This window comes from Lissotriton helveticus, chromosome 7 (genome assembly GCF_964261635.1).
Source record: "Lissotriton helveticus chromosome 7, aLisHel1.1, whole genome shotgun sequence".
NCBI lineage: Eukaryota > Metazoa > Chordata > Amphibia > Caudata > Salamandridae > Lissotriton > Lissotriton helveticus.
The window spans coordinates 392434298-392460869 of NC_136068.1; the positions used below are offsets into that span (position 1 = coordinate 392434298).

At 48.0% G+C, this 26572-nt stretch overlaps 1 protein-coding gene across 1 annotated transcript in view; it reads right to left on the reverse strand.

Moving 5' to 3' along the window:
* Window positions 1-26572, reverse strand: part of SLA2 (Src like adaptor 2) — a 291725-nt gene that overhangs the window by 187317 nt on the left and 77836 nt on the right. Inside the window, exon 2 of the mRNA XM_078650513.1 lies at window positions 23601-23720. Within this exon, the coding sequence (XP_078506639.1) occupies window positions 23601-23670 (70 nt within the window). The 5' untranslated portion in view covers window positions 23671-23720. The remainder of the gene's footprint in view (window positions 1-23600; window positions 23721-26572) is intronic.

Sequence of the window (26572 nt, forward strand, 5' to 3'; positions counted from 1 at the left end):
AAAATTACCCCTGACACACCAAAACACATACCCACGCTGAACCCTAACATTAACCCCCTCACACCCTAAAACCCATACCCGCCCTGAACCCTAAAATTACCCCCTGGCACCCCAAAACCCATTACCACCCTGAATCCTAAAATCACCCCCCTGAAGCCCCAAAACCCATACCCGCCCTGAACCCTAAATTTACCCCCGGCACCCCATAATCCATACCTACCCTGAACCCTAAAATTGCCCCCTGACACCCCAAAACCCATTACCACCCTGAACCCTAAAATCACCCCCCTGGAGCCCCAAAACCCATACCCGCCCTGAACCCTAAATTTACCCCTGGCACCCCAAAACCCATACCCATCCTGATCCTTAAAATTATCCCCCCCCCCCGCGGCACCCCAAAACCCATACCCACCCCACACCCTAAAATTACCCCCTGGCACCCCAAAACCCATTACCACCCTGAACCTTAAATTACCCCTGGCACCCCAGAAACCATACCCATGCTGAACCATAAATTCCCCCCTTGCCCCCCAAAACCCATACCCACCCTGAACCTTAAAATTACCCCAGGCACCCCAAAACCCATACCCATGCAGAGCCATAAATTCCCCTCTGGCACCCCATAACCCATACCCACCCTGAACCCTAAAATAGCCCCCTGACACCCCAAAACCCACACCTGCCCTAAACCCTAAAATTACCCTTGGCACTATAAAACACATACCCACGCTGAACCCTAAAATTAATCCCATGGCACCCCAAAACCCACACCCACCCTGAACCCTAAAAGTATCCGCCCCCCTGGCACCCCAAAACCCATACCCATCCTGATCCCTAAAATTATCCCCTCCCCCCCGGCACCCCAAAACCCATACCCACCCTACACCCTAAAATTACCCCCTGGCACCCCAAAACCCATTACCACCCTGAACCTTAAATTACCCCTGGCACCCCAGAAACCATACCCATGCTGAACCATAAATTCCCTCATTACCCTCCAAAACCCATACCCACCCTGAACCTTAAAATTACCCCAGGCACCCCAAAACCCATACCCATGCAGAACCATAAATTCCCCTCTGGCACCCCATAACCACCCTGAACCCTAAAATAGCCCCCTAACATCCCAAAACCCACACCTGCCCTAAACCCTAAAATTACCCCTGGCACTATAAAACACATACCCACGCTGAACCCTAAAATTAATCCCATGGCACCCCAAAACCCACACCCACCCTGAACCCTAAAAGTATCCCCCCCACCCCTGGCACCCCAAAACCCATACCCACCCCACACCCTAAAATTACCCTCTGGAACCCAAAACCCCATACCCATGCTGAACCATAAATTCCCCCGGCACCCCATAACCCATACCCACCCTGAACCCTAAAATTGCCCGCTGATACCCCAAAACCCACACCTTCCCTGAACCCTAAAATTACCCCTGGCACACCAAAACACATACCCACGCTGAACCCTAAAATGACCCCTTGCACCCCAAAACCCATACCCACCCTAAACCCTAAAATTGCCCCCTGGAACCCCAAAACCCATACCCGCTCAGAACCCTAAAATTAAACCCTGACACCCCAATTTGTAACCCACCATGAACCATAAAATTACTCACTGGCTCCCTAAAACCCACACCCACTCTGAACTCTAAAGTTACCCACTAGCACCCCCAAAAGGTAATGATGTGCTGAAAAATGCATTAAAGTTACTGGAACTTACTTAAAAAACTGCTGCCTGCTCCTCTGATACTATACTGTGGAGTCGGGCTGATCAGCAGCACTGCGTCCTGGCATCCAGCCCCTCGAAGGTCTCAGAGTAGATAGGTCTCCTGGATTCTCCTTGCCTGGGTTCCCTCTGCTTCTTCGCTGCTGCCCTTGGATGCGAAAATAGAAAGATCCATGGCCCTGTTCACCATTTATCTGGTGAGCAGTGCGGTGGATGTGAATTCCATCCAAGTGCACAGACAGCAGGGTGAAAGGGATGGCAGTGCAGGTGATGCTTTTCGTTTTAAAATTAATTTCTGCTGGTGTCTTAGCCCAGGGTTTGCTGTCTGTGCACTTGTATGGAATACACATCCTTACAAGTGCACAGACAGCACACCCTGGGCTATGACCCCAGCAGAAATTCCCATACAAAAGAAAAGCGTCACCTGCACTGGCCATGCCTTCCCCCCTGCTGTGCACTTCACACCCCATACTTATAACCCATCAAGTGCTTAGGTGAATCCCTGCCTTCAGGCAAGGATTTCACCTCTGCGCCACTCTAAAGGAAAACAAGAGGTCAGGGCAGGGGGGTTCACTCGAGGAAACTGTTCAGAGGCTGGCTGTTTGCTCGGGCTGCTGGGCCTCTCAGAATGCATAATAAAAATCACATTCTCGGCTCCGATGCGCAGCGTTAGTTAATGATTTCAGTGCGTGTCATCTTAGCCCGGGCAGAGGAGGCGACGGGGGGGGGGGGGGGGGGGGGGGGGGGGCTGAAGCCCGGTGAGCCCAATGGGTGTTGCGCGCCTGTGCAGCTGTAACTGGTCAATATCCAGTCCGTAGTTGAGATGTATGATGGCTTACACATTCCTGTAGTGAATAATCCCCAGGTATTTAACAGAGTATGGCACCCATCTGACCGCGTGCTCGAGAGGACTGGACTTCGTGCCATCGATGGGTGGAAATGTATCTGTTTCATCCCACTTGACAGTGATACCCAAATGTCTAACAAATCTGATAATTTCCCTGATCAACGGGTATACGTTATCTTCTGGGTGTTTCACAAAGAGAAACATGGATAATAATATGTTGCTGGAGTTAAAGAAATCCCCCTGGCCTAGTGGCATTTGTGGAGGTGTCGCTCCAGGGGGTCCATGGCTAGGGTGAAAAGTGAAGGTCATAGGGGCATCCTTGCAAAGGGGCCCATATTAAAAAGGCCATGAAAAGTCATGCAGGGTGACTTTACGTGGCCTTGTAAATCGGAGCAGGCACACTGTGCATAGGTGCGTCACAAAAAAAGAATGCACTGGTGGCACAATGGCCTTGTAAATTAGGCCCTAGATAACTAGTCAGTCCTATCTATAACTATGTGAACAGTGCAAGAGGGGAGAATGATGGTGAAAGGAGAGTGCTAAGGGCTGGGGCTTTGGGGATGGTAAGGGACTGAGGGTCAGTCTGAGGCTGTGGCGATAAGCTGGGAGCAAGTGTTTATTTGGTACAGGAGGAGAAAGAAGGCACACGCTGCAGAAGGGGGAAAGGGGGAAGCAGGCACAAGAGGCTAATGATGAAGCAATACGACAGAGGCTGTGAGCTGGTGATAGAATAAAGTGGGGACCTAGATCATCGGTGCATTGCAGGGGATGAAGTAGCACTGGCTCCAGAGTTCATTTTTAATTATTCACCTGAGCTCCCTTGGCCTACAGAGGGAGCTGGTGTTTTCGCTGTTGCTGAAGCCACAGTTTAGATCAGTGTTTTGACCTGTTGGCTTGCATGGTGGCAGTGCCCTGGGACGGCAGGTACCACAGTGGATAACTGTCTGAGGCTGTGCGCACCAGCACCATCTTCTTTAGGTCACTTGGGCTTACTTTTCATCAATATTTCAGCTTAGTGGCTGGAGCTTGTGAAAGCACACCAAAGCTTCGGCTCTGCATGGGAACACAGGTACCAACATTGAGGTTTTTTGCTCAACTTCTCATGTCAGACACGTTCAGTTGCTGATACTACACACCGTGACCAAGGGGTTGCAAGTGATGCTATAGCATTGGTCTCATAGCCCCTTGAACCTGTCACTGTGAAGGCAGTCTATTTTTATTTTCTGTAATTCTTTTTATTAACAATGCTCATGAGACCATACAGTACAAAACAGTGTTTACATACCACATCGGGGAATAACACAAGAGTTGAAAGGAAAATACTTGTCAGGGAACCACTGGGACCATCAGCAATCCCCAACACTACTACCCCTCCATGAGTGCTCCAGTTTCTCTGTATTTTCGCCAGTGCGCCCACACTTTTTTCCACTTTTTGGTACACACCCTACTTTTTATATAGTTTCTTCAGCCCTTTGGAACCAATCAAGGTCCCGCCTCCATTCCTCCCACTGCGGGGGTATCTGCGCCCACCACCCCCTTGCAATATTTCGTTTCGCTACTCCTGCAGGCAGTGCTAACCATATTTCCACATTTTATGTATTTATTTATTTATAACCTCGACCGATCAGTGTTCCCTTTAATCATCAATAAAAGCCACGTCGGCTCCATCTGGACCGTCTTCCCCACTACCTTAGACATGGTGTCAGTGACCTTCGTCCAGAAGGGAATGATCTCCGGACACTCCCATAGGATATGAAAGAAGGTGCCCTCCTGCTGACAACCCCTTATGCATGACGCCGATTGACTCCTTCCCCATGCATAAAGGTGTGTGCGAGGGTAGTAAGTACGGTGAAGGATTTTGAGCTGCATCAGCCTCAACCGCGAGTGGATTGCAATCTCTCTAGGACCCTGCAGCGCATCCTGCTAGTCTTCCTCGTCTAGACTTCCAAGATCTGTGGCCCAAGCTGCTCGAAGTTTGACCAAGGGGTCAGGCACAATATTTATTAATTTACGATAAATTGTTGACGTGAGTTTCTCTGTAGTGGGGTCGAGCAACAACCTGTCTTCCATTGGGGAGTATTTCGGAATGGATGTACCACTCGGTATATGGGATCGTAGGGCATGTAGGAGTCGTATGTGATGATATCTCTGCAAGTGATGTAAGTTGTATTCCCTTTGGAGGTACTCAAAAGAGCAGGGGAATCCCCTTTCCAGACATCCCCTAGATAGTCGATGCCGATCACCTGCCACCCCTTAAATCCTGTTAAAGCGGTCGCCTCCTGCAGCTGTTTACCCTGCCAAGGCAGTCTATTTTTAGCAAGCTTCAGTATTTTAGAGGAGTTTGAATGTTTGGCATTTATCACTTGAATTCTAACATCTGCACATGACATGGAATCTTTGCGCATTTTCTATTTCAATGCATAGTCTTTGATTGGTTCAAAACAATTAGGCCAAAAATCACAAAGTGAAGCTGGTTTATAAACGTTTTGCATAGTTGCCCATTGTTCCTGGGTTTCCATTCACCACAATGTTTCATTATGGAGCGTGTGTTATTTTTAAAATCTTTTTTTACATTGTATGTTGGGTCTGAAAATCCCAAGATGCAAAGTGTCACTGGTCAAAAAACCATGTTTGCCAAAGCAGTCAAGCATTTCAATAGATCAATTGGATGCTGTGATATACATTTTTAAAGAGTGGATTTGTTTGTTTCCAATAGTGTTCCTACTTGAAAAAATAAAAGCACATCACAATACTATACAAGTATCTTAACTTTTCTAGACTACTGCATGGAGTTATGTCGTGTGTTGCAATGACATAACTCATTATCCACAAGCAGTGCCGTGGTCTTTTAACCCTCTCAGTTTATTCAAAATCGTAGTTTCCATTTCCTTCCTCTCATGCATTTATTGCCAATAATCTTACACAGTTCCTATATTTGTGCCTTCGACTCTCATTGAAATCTTAGTAAGTGAATGACAGTGACTGCATGGAGCTAGGTGGTGCACAGTTGTCCTGTCAGACTATGCATTCGAATGACTTGCTTCAGAGGAACCTGTCCTGTGTCCTGTAGAGATGACCCGTGGCCTGAAGAGTAGACTGTAGGCAAGAGACCTAAACATGAGACAGGAGATCTGAGCAGGGGGAGGCGACGATGGGCCTCTAGATGACAAACCCACTGGAAGAGTTCACAGGTAAAATAATCCTCTAACCACAGTAACTTAAGTGGCAGTGCTGAAGCAAATCCTGATGCCTTGGCAACACAGCCAAAGGCCTCTGGACTTTAACTTGCTGTGTGCCTGGCACACCTGCATTACTTCAAACCTCCAACTGATTTTAGACCCCCTCCATCCCACGCCAATGCTCAATCACAATTCCAACTGTGCTGCACATTTCACTAGAAAACAAATTATGAATACAACCACCAGTTACTCACCTTTAACCCCCTGACCACACAGGACCTCAAAAAGGCTGCCCAAGCTTGTATGCCAGCGAAATATGTCCTGCTCATATATGCAAGAATATCCTCATTAATAGCTCTGCAACTGATCTAGCCAGAACTAGCAACAATTCCATGGATAAAGTTCTCTTTCCAAAAGAACTCCCCAAAGAGGCTTTCAAACAAAGTCTCCTTCTAACTTCCAGACAACAACAAACCATTTATAGGCAAATAGATTGAAAGCGGAGCGTCAATACAAATAACTACATTCATTGAAGAAAGTAACCTTCTCTTAGATTACCAAAACAGATTCGGGTATGGCTGTGGCACGAAAGCAGCACTGACTTCCACACGGTTTGGTTTAAACACTGGAATGGATTCAAATGGAGTACCGGCAACGCCCATTACTTGACCTCTCCCTTGCCCTTGATTCTGTCCATCTCTGTATGTACTGCACCAAAGTAAGGTACAGTGTGCACAGAGTCCAGTAGTCTCCAGAGGTTTGGGAGAGGCTAAAGTTAGAAATAACCATACTCTCTAAAGTGGTAGCTTGGTTGAGCAGTAAGGGAGTATCAGAGGACAGTGTAAAGCATTTGATGTACACACTCAGTCAGCAAATGGTCTCACACACTCAAGAACTGAACTCTGGGCCAATTATTTTGTATAACAAAATATACTGTTGTTTTATTTCTAGAACCAAGCAAGCCTGGTACAGGTAAGCATAAAAAATACGTTTCAGTAGTAAATCATTTGTATGAACACAGTTCAAAATAACAGTGTAACTTGTACTGGTTTTGGTTACAGTTCTAAGAAAGCAGTTTGCAACAAATTGCAGGTATAGTATATTCAATTGAATAAGCTTTTTAAGTAAAATGCAGTTAATTACTTTTCAGATTACTTTTGCTATAAACAGGACTGGATCCTGGATTCAGTCCTGGGACATTTCCTGAAAACAGGTGAGTAAATGCGTTTTGGTTAAAGGTACGATTTTTAAGGAATATTATTGTATTACAAAAGTTGACACAAACACCTTTTCACATAGAATCACCAATGTTATCCTATGGGAAGAAATTCACTTAGCAGGTAAGTTAAGTTATTGTTACTTTTTCTTACTCAGTGCTGGATCCTGTATTCAGCACTGGGACATTTCCTGAAAACAGTTGAGAAAATGCGTTTTGGTTATTCAGCTGATTTTTAAGGAATATTTGCAGTTTTCAAAAGTCGACACTTAGAAACTTTTTGGGAGAAAAAGTGTCAATGTTATCCTATGAGGAAAAGTGAGTTATCGGTTTCAAGGTAAGTAATCCGTCTTTTGAGTTAGGGTTCTGGGGTTAGACTCAGGGGTCTCCCAGGGTCAGTTATGTACGTTGCACCTTCAGTGGTACTCGGGCGGCCTGGTGCAGAGTGTTGAGGCACAATGTTATCCAATGGGGGAGAGGGGGACTCCGGTTAGTGGAGGCTGGCAAGCAGGCCACAGGGTTGTGGGAGCGAAGCTCCTAGGGTTAAGCTCAGGGCACGTTGGGGACCAAGTTAGCACCAAATGGGCACCCTCAGCAGCGCTAGGGCAGCCGGGTGCAGGGTGCAGTTTTTAAGTTGGGTGCCCTGTTGATTTCTATGAGATTTCTCCGGGACAAAGGAACACTGCAGGCTCGGGGATGAGGATCTTCCAGGAGTGACCACCACTTCGAGGGGTAAGTTGGGATGTAGAGGGATGGTTAGGCACCGCTGGGTTAAGCACACAAGGCTGTGATGCATCGGGTGCAGGGGTGCCTTTGGACGTCGGATTTCCTTACCCGCTCTGGTTGCGGTAGAGGGGGGAGGGGGCTCTGGATTGAGGCTGCAGGCGTCATCTGGAGGCTTGAGGCAGGTCAGGGGTCGCTGGATCTCGGGTCCGGATCACAGGGGAGACCTCATCATGGTATTTGTTCACTCAAACATGGGCAGGGCTCGGCGGGTGCAGAGTGTGCTGGATTTGCGGTTCCTCGTTGGCACCAGAAGCTGCAGTTCAAACACGTCCGGTGTTCACGGGAGAAACAGCTTGGGAAGTGAATGCAGGCAGGTCCACCAGGGTTTGTGAGGTTGCTGGCCGCTGGACACGCCGGGATTTCGCAGGAGCAGGTTTGAGGGTGGGCAGGCATGTAGGGCTGGGGCCAAGTCAGTGGGCGTCGTCCTCTTGTTAGTTCTGCATGGCTTCTCGTCCTTCTTCTTTTCTTGTCGTTGTTGGATCTGAGGAAGGAAGGTTCAGGGTGCCCCTAAATACTAAAGTTAGGGGTGTTACAGGTAGGTAAAGGTCAGGGACCAATGGGTCCCTTCCCTGGGGTGGGTACACCCCCTATTCTGACACTCTCCAGTGGGAGGGGGGCAGGAGCCTGTCCCTGGTTGGCTGGGTCCCCCATCCTCAAGATGGCGGGGACTCGATGTTGTGCTTCACTTCGCCTCCCCCACCCTAGGGGTGGAGTTGGCAGAGGTGGGCACACCTCTCTAACTCACTTTGTTTTTCCCACGGGTCTCCCGCCCAAAGTGGGGGGTAGAACCAGTGGGGACCAGTTGCTGAGTACAGCAAGTGGTCTGGAGAGGCTCATAAAGGCGGTATGCCTTTGAAGCTTCTCCTTCGTGAACCCTACCCATCCTAGGGGAGGAGGCTTGGCACCTCGTCCCAGGATGTGCATTATTTCAGGCCCCCAGGAGCAGCAAGCTCTCGACCCAGGGGTCCAGAAACCTGTCTGGGGGTGGCAGCCTTGGCAGCCACAGTCAGGCCACTGGGAGTTGGTTGAGTTTCAGGGGGCATCTCTAAGATGCCCGCTGTCATTCATTTTACATTAAATCCCACACTGGCATCAGTATGGGTTTAATGTGCTGAGAAGTTTGATACCAAATTTCTCAATCTTCAGTGTAGCCATTATGGTGCTGTGGAGTTCGTAATGACAACCTCCCAGCAACATATACTCTTAATGCAGCACTGCACTTTCAGTGCCCAGGAATGGCCTGGGTACTGTTGGAATACAGGGCTCCTGCACCTGTACCCTCACCACTGGCATAGTTCACCCAGCTAGAGGGGTGACTGATGTATGCCAGGGCAGTGTTATGTGGGCATGGCACACAGGGATGTGTGCCATGTCGACTCTTTGTTTTGTTCTGCACCAAGACACACAGCCTGCCAAGGCAGTGTGTGTGTGTCAGGGCACAGGGCCTCTAAGGGTGGCACAGTAAGTTCTGCAGCCCTTAGGGGCCTTCTCTGGTCACAGTGCCCTGGGTACATAGGGGTACCATTTACCAGGGGCTGACATGTGGCCAGAGATGCCAATTGGGTTTAGGCTTCAATGCAGTTGAAGGAAGGAACACAGGCCCTGGGTACCTGATTGGCAAGAGCCCAGGGCATACTCAGTCAAAGTACATCAGCCATTCAGCAAAAAGTGGGGGCATACCATGCAAGAAAGAAGGCACTTTCTCACAACTTGGAATTGGACAAATCGTCTTAAAAAAGAACTTTGTATCTGTAGTTAACTAGGACTCTGCCATCCCTACAAATCAACTTTTCTGCCAGCTCGTCGACAACCGCCTGGTGCATTCCTACTGAATGTGATCAAAATGTTTGCATATATGGGAATTGTTCAATGTGGCGTGCTAACAATAAACATTATTGTTTTCTTTTTAGTGTAGCGCAGGTATGTGGCAGTGCATTTACATGCAGTGATATTACCAAATCATTAACACACAACTGCGGAAGAAGGAATGGTATTTGGGGAATTAAACCTATGAAATGCCAGCTGCCTACCCCAACTTCATGTGTGGTAACCCACACTGTAGTTCTGGGCTTAGTCCTTAATTCCTAAAATTAGAAAGGCTGGGGCCCACAGTTTTGCTCAGGATTCTGTGCCCAGCAATTTCAAATGTCAGGAGAGCTGAATACCAACACTGCCAAGGCTTGATACTACTGTGTGCCACTTTCATCTACCACCAGGCCCTCCCTGCCCCCTTATCTCACTGTTGCATGTTATTTTTAATTTTTGCTTTCTCGTTTTGTCATAATTTTTCCATCTTTTACTTTCACCTTTCCCCCTTTTGTGTTTTTCTCTCTCTGGTTCTGGAGCAAAGTCTGATGAGGAAAAATTAGTGCAGGACACCAATAATTAGTGCAAGTGGGCTCCACCCTCAACCACTGGCTCAAATTAGGCACTGCCACTAAGCCTAATATTTTGAGACCTGTACGCAAGGGCAGCCTCAACCATGAATATTTTGCAATATCCAATTGGGAAAACTAATTTGTGCCTTCAGTCATTTATTTGGCAGGAGCATATTTCCGGACTTTCAATCATAAATATTTCACAAGCACATTGTCCTGCACATAAGGAATCAGGGAATTGGCAAAAAGGGTGTTGTCTTGAAATGCCTTTGTGAAAACATGTCTTATGTGCTTTGAATTCAACTTTATAGAATTGTCATTGCACTCAATCTGTTTTTAAAACATCACTGTAAGTAGCCTAGAAACAGTGTCAAATCTACAAAAATGCTTATTATAATATCAAGTTTTCCAATATATTTAAATTGCAGTTTGTCACTTGTTATTCTCATTGGCTATTAGGATAGCTGGGACTTCACTTCTGTAAATTCTTATCCTGACCCATTGCTTAAAGTATTAGCCCCCTGTGGGGGGGCGCTAGAGGGCGCCGGACAAGATGGCCGCACTTGCGTGAGGCTCTGTCAGGACCACACAATATCCGTTCATTTATCCTGCTTACTTCGCAACCTGCACCCTGTAATAGAGCTGGGGGGGCCCCGCTGACATCGGGGGCCTGCTGCATACCCTTTGGCCGGAATCTGAGGCTGTCCTGAGTGCGATTGGAGAGGAGCGCAGCGAGCCGGGAACTTGCCGCCTGCAACGCTCGCACCTCGTGGACCCGGGTTGCCGCTGCTGGCTGACTTGGGCACCCGCTGGATCCTGACGCTGCCGGACGGCGGAGACGGGGACTGGCACCGGCGGATGCGGGGCGGAGCGGAGCCGTCCCTAGGTGTGTCACCGGAGAAGCGCCGGAGCAGAGAGCGGCCTGGACCCGGCTCCGCCGGAGTTGGTGAGTGGGGCGGGGCGCTACGCAAGCCCGGGGCTGCGGAGGTGGCGCTGGGCCTGCCGAGGCCGCGCCGCGCGAGCCGATTTCGGTGGGGGCAGGGGAAGGGGGCAGGCGGAGCAGTAAAGCGGAGAGGGGCCACCACTGAATGCAGCGCCTGCACCCTGGACAACAAATGGGCGCTAGTTTGGCCGCCTCTACACTGATACCTTCCATGACCCTGTTGGATGCTTGAGAGATCTATGGGGAGCCCGCCAATTCACTTTTCCACGCAGCAGGCTTCAGGCTATCGGTCCCTGAGTGGGGTGCAGTGACCCGCTGCTCTGGAGGGGAGCGTTGAGAGTATCTAGACTCGATTGGGGTGCTGGTTCCTGTTGGGAGTGGTGACCTTGCCCGAACTTCGGACAGGTATATTACAGTGGGCTGAAGCTGCGGAGCCCGCCTGATAGTTGCAACGGACCCACTCGGCTGGCACGTGTGATCTGCTAACTTGTGTACTTGGTAGTGCTGAGTGCTCTGCGACCATGGGCCGAACAGACAGAAGCCAGCCAAAAATCACATTCGAGGCGAAAAAAACTGCACTCTCGTCCTCCCAGGCTCCGGTGGACGCTGACCAGGGGGGGGCCGAGGGGGGCGCCCCGACTCTGGAATCCACGTTAGTAGCCATGCAGAAAACCCTACAATCCATCGAGGGCACCATGGAGTCAGTCAATCACCGTCTCGATCAAATGGCGACACAATTTGACCGCCAAAATGAGCGCATGGGGGAGGTGGAGCAGAGAGTCTCTGCCACGGAGGACGGCCTGGCCACTGTCTCATCTAAAGTATTCAGCATGGAGAGGGTGCTGGCGGTCATACAGGCGAAGAACGAGGAGTTGGAAGGGAGGTCCAGGAGGAATAACGTAAGGGTCACGGGCCTGCCGGAATCCACGAATGTAGGACGCATGGAGGACTATATGGAAAGGATGCTCATTGACATATTTGGAGCAGATCAGTTGTCTAGAGTCTTTATAGTGGAGCGCGCCCATCGTTCGCTGGCCAAACGTCCGCCACCTGGGGCTCCACCGCGGCCGATAGTAGCCAGAATTCTGAACTATAGGGACAGGGACACTATACTTCGGCTCGCCAGGGAGAAAGGGGCCATTGAATATCAGGGCAACAGGCTAGAGTTCTACCCCGACTTCACCATGGCGGTGCAAACAGCCCGTAAAGAATTCGCCCCGGTGAAACAACTGCTGAGGACCAATGACGTTGCGTACGCCATGTTGTATCCTGCGCGCCTGAGGATAGGGCCACCGTCGGACAACAAGATCTTCTCCTCCCCCAAAGCAGCAATGGACTACGCCAAAAAATTGAAAAAGCGCGCCAAGGAACCGGACGGGAGACAGGCGGCTGAGGACGAGGGGCTGGAAGAGGCCGCGTGAGCTGTGTCTGGACTGAATGACTGCGACAGGGGCGCTGCTGCGGGGCGCTGTGCTGAGATCTCCCCTGTGGTCTGTCGTCTGCTTATTTTCTAACAATGTTGAGCGACCCACTGAGGCCTGGAGAATCTCAGAGCGCGAACATGTACATTGCGGAATGAGGGAGGAGCTGGCGGATGGCATTTTTACATCTGCTGTGGACATACGGTTTGCTGGCTCGGTCCCCACTGCACAAGACTGAAAGCTTGTTCGGGCGGTGGGCACGGGGGGGGACTGGTAATGGGGCTGCCTGTGCTCTTGGTTATGTTTATAGCGCTGCTGGTTGTGGCCGAGTCCGGGGTTTTTCTGGCAATATACTGCAAATGTTTGCCTTACCACTGGGTGTTTTGCTTACGATATCAGGGTTGCAAGGTTGGAGGTGTTCTTATTTAGAGTGGTCCACGCTCCCGTCACTTCTTGGCGGGGGAAGTGTGCCTCTACGCCCCCCGATATGGGAGATCCCCACACACTGTTGGTTGACTCGTTGAGGGTTGGGCGGTGTTGGGTTTTGGGATGGCTTTGGCAAATTGGGTGCGCTGAAGTGGGTGGTGGGATGGGGGACGGGGATTTGAGGGATGTTGGGGGATTGTTTTCTTTTCTGGTCTGGGATGAGGGATCTGTGATGCTGGTAATGTATGTTCGAATCCATTGTATGGGGGTCGGCCTTCTCAATGAATATATTCCTGTTGCTAGTGGTTTGCGGGGTGCAGAGGTGAGGCCCTCGGGGTGGACAGGGGGGCTGCTCTACTGGCTTATGGGCGGCTTACAGAACGGGAGATATGGATAGGGGAGGTAAGGTCACATGCGTAACTTGGAATGTACGGGGTCTTAATAGGCCACAAAAGACAAGACAAATGCTTGCATTTTTGAATCGACATGGCGCACAAGTGGTGTTCCTGCAGGAAACACACCTTCAGGGCAGGGCGGCTGAAATGGTGGGCAGACAATGGGCGGGGGTGCGCTTGGCCACTAAGTACTCTTCCTATGCTCGGGGGGTGATGATTTTGATCAAGAGAAATATACCCTTTGAAGTGGTACATGAGGAAATAGACCAGGAAGGAAGGTTTATTATTGTGCAGGGCAAATTGTGTGGTACGCTGATTACTTTGCTTAATGTATATGGTCCAAATGTTGACGATCCTGATTTCTATGTTATGCTCTGGAACAAACTTTATATGCTTGCTCCGTCAGCTATCGTATGCGGGGGGGATTGGAATGTCACGCTGGATTCGGAGCTGGACAAGAAACATGATAGACCTGTTGTGCACAAGAGGGCGGCGGAAGCGGTGTGCGAGGGTATGGCTGAGCTGCAATTGCTGGATGTATGGAGACTGCGAAATCCGACTGTGAGAGTGGGTACTTGTTACACATCGGCACACGACACGTGGTCGAGACTGGACTTCTGGCTGGTGACTAGGGATGTGAGTGGATGGGTGGTGGAGGCTGCTCATTTGCCTCGCACTATATCAGATCATGCACCTACTACACTGGTATTGCGGATCCCATCGCATGCTCCGCCCCCTTTCACTTGGAGACTCTCTCCCGGGATCCTGACCGATCAGGTGCTTTCCGAACGCCTGGGGCAAATAGTGGAGGATTTCTTTGTTGATAACGTTGGGTCTGTTGAAGATATAGGTACGGTGTGGGAGGCCTTTAAGGTGACGGTGAGAGGTGCATGTATAGGTTTACGATCAGGGGTACTCACGTCCATCAGGGACTCCATGTCCAGGCTAGAAAGGGAGTTATTATCACTTGAGCGACGGTTGGAAGAGGGAGCGGAGGGCACGATACTTGCAGATATAAGGCTGAAGGTCACTGAGTACAATGAGTTGGCGGAGCAAGAGGTGAAATTCATGGCTAAGCATGCTACTGCTAGATACTATGGAGAAGGGGGCAGGCCGGGAAAGGGACTGGCGGATCGCATCAGAGAGCCGTGGGCGCGTCACTGCACGGTACAAGAGATCGAGGACCAAGGGGAAGTAGTGAATAATACTGAAGGCATCTTGGCCTGCTTCTCGAAGCATTATGCGCAACTCTATGAGCGAAGGGACACGGCTGATGAGGAGGAGGTGAACCGTTACCTAGAGGGTGTTGCCTTGGTGTGGCTCTCCAGAGGTCAGCAAGAATTCCTAATGCAACATATTACGGAGGCTGAGTTTAGGGATGCTATTGCGGCACTTCCGAATGGGAAGGCAGCCGGCACGGATGGCCTGCCATCCGAATTTTATAAAAAATATGCTGATATCCTGATTCCGCAGCTGGCGCAGGTCTTGGAGGAGGCGATTGAGCGCGGGCGACTCCCAGCGACCATGAGAGAGGCGCTCTTGGTGGCACTGCCCAAACCTGGGAAACCACCAGATAAATGCGATTCATATCGTCCCCTATCGCTTATGAATACGGATGTCAAAATCATCGCCAAAGTCTTGGCTACAAGACTGCGTCTCCTCCTGCCGGTCATGGTACTACCGGACCAATCAGGATTCATCCCTCTCAGGTCCACGTCGCATAATCTGCGGACCCTTTTCGCCGTATTACACCTGCTTAAGCCGGACCTCCCTGCAGCTGCAGTCCTGTTGGATGCGGCTAAGGCCTTCGATTCGGTGGCATGGAAATATATGATAACTGTCCTTCACCGGATGGGGGTGCCTTTTTTCTTCACTTCCCTCATTGCTCTATTGTACACTGCGCCGACTGCGAGAGTCAGGGTCAACGGGCATGTCTCCTCGTCGTTCCCGATCCAGAGGGGGACAAGGCAGGGGTGTCCTCTATCGCCGCTACTATTTGCCATCATGATGGAACCTTTGGCCTGTATTCTGCGGCAAAGATACGCGGAAGCAACGTTAAAATTCCCCCTCAGAACGCTGGCAGTGTCGATGTATGCGGACGACATGGTCCTATATGTAAGAGACCCGGGGCTTCATCTCGAAAATCTGCTCCGAGAATTCATTAAGTTTGGTCGGCACTCCGGGTTGACTATCAATTGGGACAAATCGGTGATACTCCCACTCACGGATGCGACTAGCCAGATACCGCTGGAATTCCCTCTGGAGTGGGCAACGGAGTCAGTTCGCTACCTGGGTGTCTGGGTGCATAGGGATTGCCAGGAGGTCATAAGGGCTAACTACGGGGTCGCCATATCTAAGTTGGAGGATCAGGTGGCGAGATGGACTCGGCTCCCTCTAACGCTTGCCGATCGCACCTCTTTAATTAAAATGGTGGTTCTGCCGAAGTTTCTTTATCTATTCGTAAATATCCCTGTACAGATGAAGTCGCATTTTTTCGCGAGACTGAAGTCTCTTCTGATCTCGCTCACCTGGGCCGGCAAGAAACCACGTGTGACCTGGGACGTCATGATCAAGCCGCATGCACTGGGTGGGTTCGCCTTACCGGACATGAAGCTGTACTATCTATGCGCGCAAGCGCAATTTGCTAGTTATTGGATACAGGCTCCGCCGTATACTCCACATGTGGCGCTTGAAGCTAGTGCAGTCTTGCCGTATCCGCTTAGGGCGATGATAACTAACAAACATTCGATATTTGAGAAAGGGGAGATCGATACTGTGCGGCGCACGGCTTCCGCCTGGGAGGAACTTGGTAGACGAGCTGCCAGATTGCCACTATATGCTCCGGCTATGCCTCTGTTGTACCACTCCGATATTTCAGTGACCAGTGAACCCGGGGGATTACAGGTTTTGAGGGAAGTTGGAGTTCAGACCATGGGGGATCTCTTCCCAGGGGCGTCCTTTCTTTCTTTACTAGACATGACAGCAGGCCCCACCAACGCCACTATGGCTACCTTTGTTTATGCACGATTGAGGGCAGCAGTACGAGATTTATTTCCATCATATCCGGCGGAACCGGCGACGCTTGGGGCATTACAGCTGCTCTACACAGCCAAAGATAGAACTAAATTACTCTCTAGACTTTATAAGGCTGCGCAGGAGGATGAGGGAGGAGGGGCGGTCTTGGCCAGGGCGCGCTGGGATAGGAGCCTTCCAGACCCTCTGAGCGATGATGAATGGGAAGAATGCTGTAGCATGACTGGGGGGTGCGTGATTAATGGCAACTTTCGCCTTCTGCACTTTAAATTTCTGCACCAATGGTATTACACACCGGTCCAGCTGGTCAGATATGGGCTCCGGGCTGGTGCCCAATGTGTTCGATGTGGAGCTGACGACGCCGATTTTATACACCTGGCATGGGGTTGTCCGCGTGTGTATGATTTTTGGAAGGAGGTAACCGAAAGACTGACTGTTATGATCTCTAGCGAGGTAAAATTGGATGTGCGTCTCTGCCTCTTGGGCATCGCTTCTGGGGTACCAGCCCAATCGAGACGGCTTGTGGTCCTGGCTTTGCAGTTGGCTAAAAGAAGAGTTGCGGTTGGTTGGGGGGGGAGACGGGCGCCTGATGTACAGCTGTGGCTGAAAGACATGGCCTACTGTAGAGACCAATTGCACTGCTATTATGAGGGGCTGCCAGAGAGATCGCGTCCGAAGGAGGTGTGGGGGCCGTTTACGCTCTACGTGCTGTCACTGGATGACTCTGATAGCGAAAGGAATGAGACAGTTGAGGTGCCGAGGGGGGTCCAGGAGTCTGATTGAATGCGGCCACACTCTGTGTGAGACGTCCCTACTATGTGGGATGCATGACTGGAGATGCCACCTGGGACTCTCGCCTTTGCCCTGAGTAATGTCGGAAATTTGCTGGCCCTTGTTGCTCCGTGCTAATGTGCGTGCTGAAACAGAAACTGTGAGATATTGCCCAACTCGTTCATATACTTTCTGTACCCTGTTGAACCGGTAGACATATGTTCCACACACTGACTTGATTTGGTATCTTCGTTGAGACCAGGATGGAGAAGGGAGGGTGGGTGTTGGGGTTGGATGTTGGTTACCTTTAGTTCTACAAAAATGGGAAAAGACCGAGATCACATAAGGGCTATACGGCCGGAATTGATAGTGCACCTTGGACAACGTTTCTGGAACATTTGTGGTGCCTTCACGGGCTTAGCATACAGTGCATATGCGTTTAAACTGAACTGACACGATGTATTGCTCGCCCTGTCTACTCTGTGGTGCTCTGATTGCGGCCGGCCCTATCAGTGGGTTGTAGGCACACCGCTGTGTAAATGTATAATGTACAATAAAGGTCTACCAAAAAAAAAAAAAAAAAAAAAAAAAAAAAAGTATTAGCCCCCTGTAATTTGGCTCTAGCTGTTCCCCTGCCACAATGGGACCAGGTAGACGACATCCTGCTGTTGTCGATACTTATCCTCAGAGAGGTAAAAACAGTAGCTATAATGTTTTGGACGTGGTACACGAACTGTCGCAGAATGGGCAGCTCCTGCCTACCTTCTCGTGTGCTTCTTCGTCACAGTAATCTCTTGTTGTCCCTCACTTTGGAAGGGGAAGTACAGAACATGTTGAATAAAATAGCCATGTCTGACTTTGGGCACCTGTACACAGACCGCCTTTTCCTTACACTGCAACAATTCCAGGCACGTGAGAACCTCACAACTTTAGATACTGGCCTGGCGGGCATGGGATGAGGAACAAGGCGCAACCCTATCTGACTCACAATGGAGGAACTGTTGTACCCAAACAGGATGGATATCCCTGAACTACTGGCACAAACTCCTGCATTTTAAATATCAACAACACAGGGCATACAGCACACCGGCCCACCAGCACCTACTTCACCCTACACTTCAAATAGATGCATGTGTTGCAGGGCTGAACATTTTATTTTATTTGTTTATAAAGTTTTATATAGCGCAAACATGATCCCAAAGGATTATACACCTAGCCTGGGAGTGCCTTCTGTTGCCACCTATAGGTGTGCAGCTCTGATCCATCTAGAGCAGATGACAGACTAACACATATTAGCCAATCCACTCATAACACCCCTGGATGATGTACATGACAAACCCGAGGGCACCAGGCTCTTCACAGCCTGGTGCTACTTTGGGACAAACCCAGAGGTCTTATATTGGGGAAGAAGCAACACATCAAAGGTCAATGACTGGCTTAGAGACCTCACAGTCTGTAATGATGGTACTGAAACATACACACTTATGCTTTGAGTAACCTCAAGACCAACGGACTTATGGGTCCACCTCATGTCTTACCCGGCTAGTCGTGAAACAGAGACTCCCTGTTGTGACCGTGATGGAGAGAACGCCCCAGAATCCATTGCGGCTGGAAGGGTCCGATAGTCATGCCTGGAGATGCTACATATTATATCTAGCTAAGCAAATAGTTAAAACAAAAAATACAACTAGAGTTTCTTTTCCCCAAAAATGTTGTGAAATTGATAGAGAAGTAATATGGATGTCAGCGCTAAGGAATACCCTTGAGGTAGTTCTACAAGGAATCTTGAGTTTGAACTTTGATATGAAGACATAAGGGGAAAACTCAAACACGATCTGGTCACACTCAAGGCACTACATAAACATCCTCAGGTGCCCATGTGCCCAAGATCTACTGCAAAAATCTTGCATTTCACTCTCAAGTGTACACAGTGGGCTGGACAAGGCAGATATGCCCTTCTAAGATATATTTGCCCCAGGATACAAAGTGGGCAGGTTCCTAGCCAACAACTGAGCGCAGAGAGGGGCACCAAGAAGGTAGAGGGAACCCTGGACGAGACAAGGAAACTAGCCAGAGGATGAGGACATTGCCCTGCCCTTCCATAAGTTTTACCAAAATCTGCACGGAGAGAAACTGATAGAGGAGTCCCAGGCAATGTCCTATATATCCTCATACTAGGGTCAGGATGTGACACCGGTCCAAGCAGAGCCCCTGGAACAATCTACAGGTATAGAAGAGAAAGTTAGCAGCATACACAGATTGAAAGTGGGAAAAATGCCAGGGCTGGGTGGCTACACTGCTTTATTTTACAAAACCTTTTGAAGACCTCTACAAGACTCTACAGCTAATTCGGAGAAACAGTAGGGTATCCAACTCTATGCGGAATGTCTCTTTATCAATTATCAATTATCCAATAACCAGGCAAAGACCTATTCAGCATTGATTCAGGAGGCCACTCTCCCTCCTAAACTTCGATTCCAAACTATCTGCAGGCATCTCAGTCACTAGACTGAAATCCCATGATGTTGGGAATAATACACTCGGACCAGTCTGGCATGACTATAGGCTGTCACTGTGTAGATCATATGAAGCTAGTCCTCCACATTGCAAAAAATATCCGACAAACATGAAAGGACACCTTGCCCCCACTCTCTGGATGTGGAAAAGGAATCGGATAGAGTCAACGGCTTGCCCCAGGTTCCGGATATGGCTAATGGCTAGCTATCACGAATGGATGGCACTTACTGGCAGGTCCTTACAGCTGAGAGAGGCACACAACAAGGTTGCCCATTGTGCTCGAGCTTATTAGCCATAACACTTGAAGCCTTGGCAGACCAAATATGGAAGACTGAGGGCACTGGAGGTGTCTAAAAAGGTAAAGACAACTTCAAAACAACAGTGTTCATCGATAGCCTTATGCTATCAATCACTGATCCGATGCAAACCCTGCCTCATTTCACGACATAAGTAGAGAAATACAGCATATTTTCTGGATTTAAAGTCAGCATCACAAAACCTGAAACCTTAGTTTTAACACCCACGCTGACCAGCTGCAGGCTCTCTGTGTGCTAGCAGCTACACAGTAGGCTACTAAACCAGTGTACTATCTAGGGATCTGAACTGCGTCATCCACGCCACAATTGATCACCCTAAACTACTTAAACAACCCACCACTACTTGCAGGAATCCGAAAAGAATTAGAACAGCGGCACAAGCAACAATTCTCATGGTTCAGCAAGATTACCGCAGTGAAGATGTTGATTTGTAAGATCCTCTCTACCTGTTCCAAACTATCCAATTCTCAACCCCCCCCCCCCATCTAACAATTTTCAACTAGCCCTTAACAACCTTATTGGGGGGGGCAAGGGTTTCAAATAGACTCTTGTACCTCCTGGATCCCCGAGGGAGGGTGGCATCCTATCATTTCCACTTCTGGCCGCCTACTTCCAAGCTTTACAAATCCTATGCCTTGTAAAATAGGTAAGTACTGAGGCTGACAGGCAATGCTACTATATAGGCAATGCCCATGCATGTATATCATTGTGGGAGGTTCAGTGGGTGGAGAGAAAATGGGAGCACGGGGCTATTCTCATCCTCGCTGACTAGAGTGATGGTCGGAATATGGGGCAAGCGGGAAAGGACCAAGGGCTTCACAACACATCCATCACAATCCACTCCTATATGCAAGAATCCCAATTTCATACCTGGGATGGGGGTGTCAGCCTTAAAATGTAGGGCAACAGTAAATGTCTGATGTTGAATTCCTTATATTGAAGAGTTTGAAAAGGAATTTGGCCTACCAGAAACAGAAAGGCTTAGATACCTACAAGCTCACCATAGGGCAATATATCAGACAATAAGGGACGGAGTGTCAGGTGGGCTCACACAGTCTCAGACATGGGCCAAATGAAGTGAACACAACAAACACCTGGACTTCATCTTATAAAAAATAATATTCATTTAGACAACCATATGGCACTTGTCAAAAAACATGGGGGGCAGAGCAAGGGTGATCAACAACAGCTGATGAACTGGAGAAATGTGAATGGAAGGGGAACCATGTAAAAAATCCTCACCTACTGGTACCCGAAAAATGTCATTGGTGGAACAATGCGAGATGAGCCCTCTGCTGAGAGGTTGTGCAGAGACCGGCTCACTGCTCCACAACTTCAGGCACTTTCCAAAATTCTGCAGATATTGGAAGACTGTACTACAGTACTTGTATCCCATGGTAGCCAGGGGTAATACTATGGGGTCTCCCCTACGGAGGAGCCAAACCATACTGGTCCCACACCGGGAAGCATCTACCTGACGTTGGTGCCTGTGATTCACCTCACACGCCGTCTTTGTATGAAAATCGCACCTCGAACTGAAAGGGATGACCACAGACATGGGGAGACCTTGCAATGAAAACATTAACATCATTATATGAAAAGACCAGATGATCATTTGACGCAAGAGACAGACATCAGCGATTGCGCGACCCTCTGACTGGTTCTAAAAGCTAGATGCTATGGGGTCATGGCTTGGTTGAATTGGAGGTGACATGGCGAACGAATGGGTAACGACTGGGGAATGGGGGGTGGTGGAAAAGGGTGTATATATTTTAAGAGTTGTTAATTCTAATAATCGTTTCTTTGTGCCTTACCAGCCAAATGATTGTGGACAGTGGTATGTATTTATGCCAAAATATAAATTAATAAAAAGTTAATCCGAAATAGCTTCGTAGTTAAGTCTTTTTGCTTTACCCATCAGAGTAGTAAAATAGTTGCAACATAAAGCATTGTCGCTCCAGAGCGACATGACTCACGAAAACGTAAACAATGTTATTTCTCTGTATGCACTAACATGTACTACAGATCCTAGCATCCATCACAAACACAATTACATTTTCCTTCATATGCTTCAATCAAAAGGTTCGTTTGTGGACAACCTGGAAACTCACATTTTGAAAGAAACCCAGCACCTGCTCCAACACCAGAGTTTCCAAAAATGTGAACTCCCATGAAAGGTCTGCGATGGAGCAAGACACACACACACTGGGTTCCATATAGCTAACTTTAGTGATGGTTATTGCTTGAACTTGGTGGATGTTTTAAGAGATTGTCTTGTATTATTTGTATGACTCTTTTATGGTTTGTTTCAACCGAAATATAGATTTGAACTGAACTGATGGTGTCAGGAGAGAATTCCTCTTAAACTGAGGAACCGTCCCTCATGATTGAACTAACAGATGAACTAGCTTAGTTAGATTGGAACCAGGATTGTTCACAAAGTTATCACTGCTTTAAGTTTAGCTGAAGTAATGGAAGTTAGTGTAAATCAGCTCAGATTCAGAAAAGCTTTTACTCTCTGAAAGAGATATCTAGATTGATACATCCCGTGATCCATTCATAAGCTTCGATAATCTTTTAGGCCTCACATATTTTTACATGCTAGGATCATTCTATCTAGGGGAACGGTGGCTTTCTTGAATATTCTTTAATTTTGTCTTAAACATCTTCCTGTCACAAACCATCAACATTGAAGTTGATCATTGAAGCACGAGTGTAGTAATGCATCGGCAAACTGTATTGCTTTCTTCACAATGAACCAGTGCTTAATTTGAGCCGGTGGTTTCCGGTGCTCGACACCGGCGCTTATGACAGCCTACCCCATGGTGGCACTGTCTGTTTAATTTAGAGATGAGTGCAACAACATTTGTTTATTAATACAGTATACATTAAAATTGCCAAATACCTACCGCCCAAGCCATCCTTAGAGCTTTGAGGACCTGAATAGTCACACTTCTGGGAGCCTGATGGTTAGTAGTTGTGTAAGTTCTGTAATTGGCAGCGATGTCAGGGGCAATGGGTGGAGGAAGCTGACGAGGGCCCCGGCACTTATTGTGTTACAAATTAAGCACGGCAATGAACAGTCTCCATTCTAGCAATGAAGTTTATTTCTACAATAAGCCACATTCATTCGCCTTATCCACTCTCATTCTACAAGAAGCTTGCTGACCTGCCTATACTCCCCTACGAGCCATGCTGAGGTAAGACATCTTTCTTTTATCGAATTTATCCATCACTTTTTTCTGCAGGGCTGATTGAAGCTTTGTTCAGCAGTGCCTGCCAGCGGCCCCATCCCTGACTGGATATTAAAATACAGCCGTAATGAGGGTACATTGGACCCATCCGATCCCTGAGCATCGGTGCTACTGAACTTGCTGTACCACTGGTAGCTGCGCTTCTAATGGTGAGATCATGCTACTCACAAATCACTGACTCATGCTAATTTCAACAGTATAGGAAAACTACATCATGAGAAAAGAATAAAAACACACTTCATTTTTCAATATCTTAAGCTGTACAAGATCCCATAGGCGTACGAAAAAAAACAACACTGGTCACAAATATTTTTAATAAAAAAAATACTGAGAAATTAAAATTAGCTAAAAAAAAGAAAAATGTAACACAGTGTACTTACCCATCTGCGTAGGCTGGATGTTCAAGGAATGTACTGATGGGCGACTTCTTTTGCTGGGTAGGCTCCCCATCACCTTCACTGCATGTATGGTGTCAGTGAAGCGTTTTACACAGCATATATCTGAAAGGAATGAAGGTGGTTTTCTAAACGCTTATTTCCAGAAAGTCATGACATTCAGTTAAGAACCAAAGCAAGTTTGTAACATAGCACCTGCACCATGTAAACAGGGTTTGAGAGAGCCCTTTGTTGCGGTTTACCATTTCCTGAAACTTTTCATTTCCTGAGTTAGCACAGACTTTACCTAGATGAGCAGAATCTTTAGACAAGAACAGATTAAGGGGCTCACTGAATATTCAATATGCCAGCCTTTGTAAATCTGCTGATCACAAAATTTCACAATTATTTACTGCACCATATCAACGGGTGAAAAAAGATATCAAGCCCAAAAGTAGTGTTGATTTAACTTATACTGGAGTGGGAGACCTCTACATTAACTTTTGAACGCATCTATAGTTAAGACATGATCCTAGCAGGGGCGGCTCTAGGCTCATGGTGGCCCTGGGCAGGGAGCGTAGGTAGGGGGCGCCGGAAGAGGTGGTCCGGGCGGAGCGTGGAGGCCAGTGAAGAGGAGGGGTGGGTCAGGGTATTTGGAAGTGGAACAGAGCCGGAGGCCGCCAAATCCCTGCCAGGGGGCGCCACGCAAATATGTATCCATCCTCAGAGGATTATTATATTAAGGATGTATGTCGTTACCACGCATACTTTTACAATGCATGCCTTTACCACGCAACTTTTAAAACGCAAGTTGTTACAACGACTTGCGTTGGGGGCGCTGGATAGTGAATAGTTTAATTTACTATTCCAACTCCAGCCCCCGTGGATAGTAGGGAAGGTTTTGGATAGTAAATTAAACTATTACCTATCCTAGAGCGCCCCCCAGCGCAAGTCGTTGTAACGATTTGCGTTGTAAAAGTTGCGTGGTAAAGGTAGTGCGTGGTAAAAGTTGCGTTGTAAACGCTGTTTACCTTATATTAAGGATACATATTGGCGTGGTGGCCCCTGGGGTTTGGTGGCCCTGTGCAGGTGCACAGTTTGCATACTGATCCTAGAAGAGGAAGATGAGAGCTGGGGCACACCACCCCTTAGTTCTAAGCAGCTAGTCCCCAGCTCAGACGCAGCATTACAAGTTGTATGCTTCACACTGGCAAATGGGCTGAGAGCCTGCAATGGCAGGTCTCCATCTGATAAGCACTTCAGGAATTCCAGTTACGTTCAAAAATATATTATATTATAATTAAGGCTTCTATGTGAGACAGGTTGGAACATTTTCATATTGACACTAGGGTGGAACGTGATCATTATCTCCTGTGTGTTGAACTAGTGTGCCATGGTCCTAAAACCCCTCCTATACCAGCTCCTTTAACTATAGCTCCACTATTGGCAAATAACCGCAGGCCTGTCAAATGGCCCATAGTAACCCTTACTGAAGTGTATAAAGCCTTTTTTTAGAGACCTTCCCAGAAGACGCTATCCCAGCCTCTCCAAAGATTCTTAACATAGACACACACACCAACCTGGTTCTAGCCTTGAAACTGATTTTGACTAAACCTCCCTCCAAAGAAAGCAGTAACTAAAAAAATATAAGACTAAACGTAATTTATGGTACACCAAGGCGTGCTGTGATGCCAAAAAACGCATTAATAGTCGCACTAAAAAGTAATAACTTGCAAGCGGTGCAAGCTTTGAAAGGACTTTACAAGAAGACAACTAGATTAGCTCGGTCACCCTATGGGGAAACGTGCCTGGGAAATTATTGCCAATGGGAGTAGGGTTTCAATAAAGAAATAAAGTGCCACCCGAATCCAGGGGCCTGGGTGGATCATTTTCCCCGCTTATAAGAGCAGCCACCGATAAACACCCAGGTAAAACCTGTTACATCTTTTAACCACATTTCATTACATGAATATTTTTCACTTGAGGAGACTAGGCTAGCTATTATCTCAACCAAACAGGGCATAGTCCCTGGCAACTTGTTTCGTCATGACTTTTCTCTGCATGGGCTATGTCAATTGGTTGACCAATACCTTAGCTGCAGGGGCCCCTATCCCTGACACACGGAAAAGAGTGGAAATCATACCCACATTTAAAAAGGGGATCGGGGAAACCCCACTAAGTATCGTTCACTTAGCCTCTTAGATTTCCCTACAGAAAGTCTATACTAGACAATTGTTAAGCAAATTTAACGATTGGTTTGAGGGCCTAGAGATTTTGTCCCCAAGCCAAGCAGGGTTTAGGTAAAAAATGAGTACTGTCAACCACATTTTAAGGTTGTTGATTATCCTCTGGAAGTATACTTTACTCAGAGAGGGACACATATATATTGCATTCGTTGACCTCAGACCCGTCTTTGACTTGCTTCCCAGGGGGTTGCTCTGGGCATCCTTAAAGGAATTCGAGGTCCTGGATGTCATCCTTACTCAGATAACTAGACTCCACCAAAGCAATTATTCCCAAGTTCACTGGGGAACCGGAAGGCAACTAACTGATATCATCCTGATTGGCAGGGGAGTGAGGTAAGAGTGTGTCCTGGCCCCTTTTTCTTCTCCCTATATGTCAACAATGTAGTGGAAGCTCATTTACAAGGGAATATAGATGCACCAAAATTGGACAGGGCCAGGGTGCACACACTTTTATTTGCCGACAATATCGTTATAATTTCCCAGACCCCAATGGGCCATCAGCAGCTCTCGATTAATTTTGATGCTTTCTGCCTATCTAAGGGCCTTGAGTTTAATATCTCGAAAACTAAATATATGACTTTCAGACCACGTAAAACATTTAAGCAAGCCATGTCTATGGCAAATGAAAAACAAGGTTGAGTCTCCAGATTTGAGTATCTGGGTATGATGCTTGATAGCAAATTGTCATGGTCTCCACACATAGAAAAGAGAAGGGTCATGATTCAACACCAA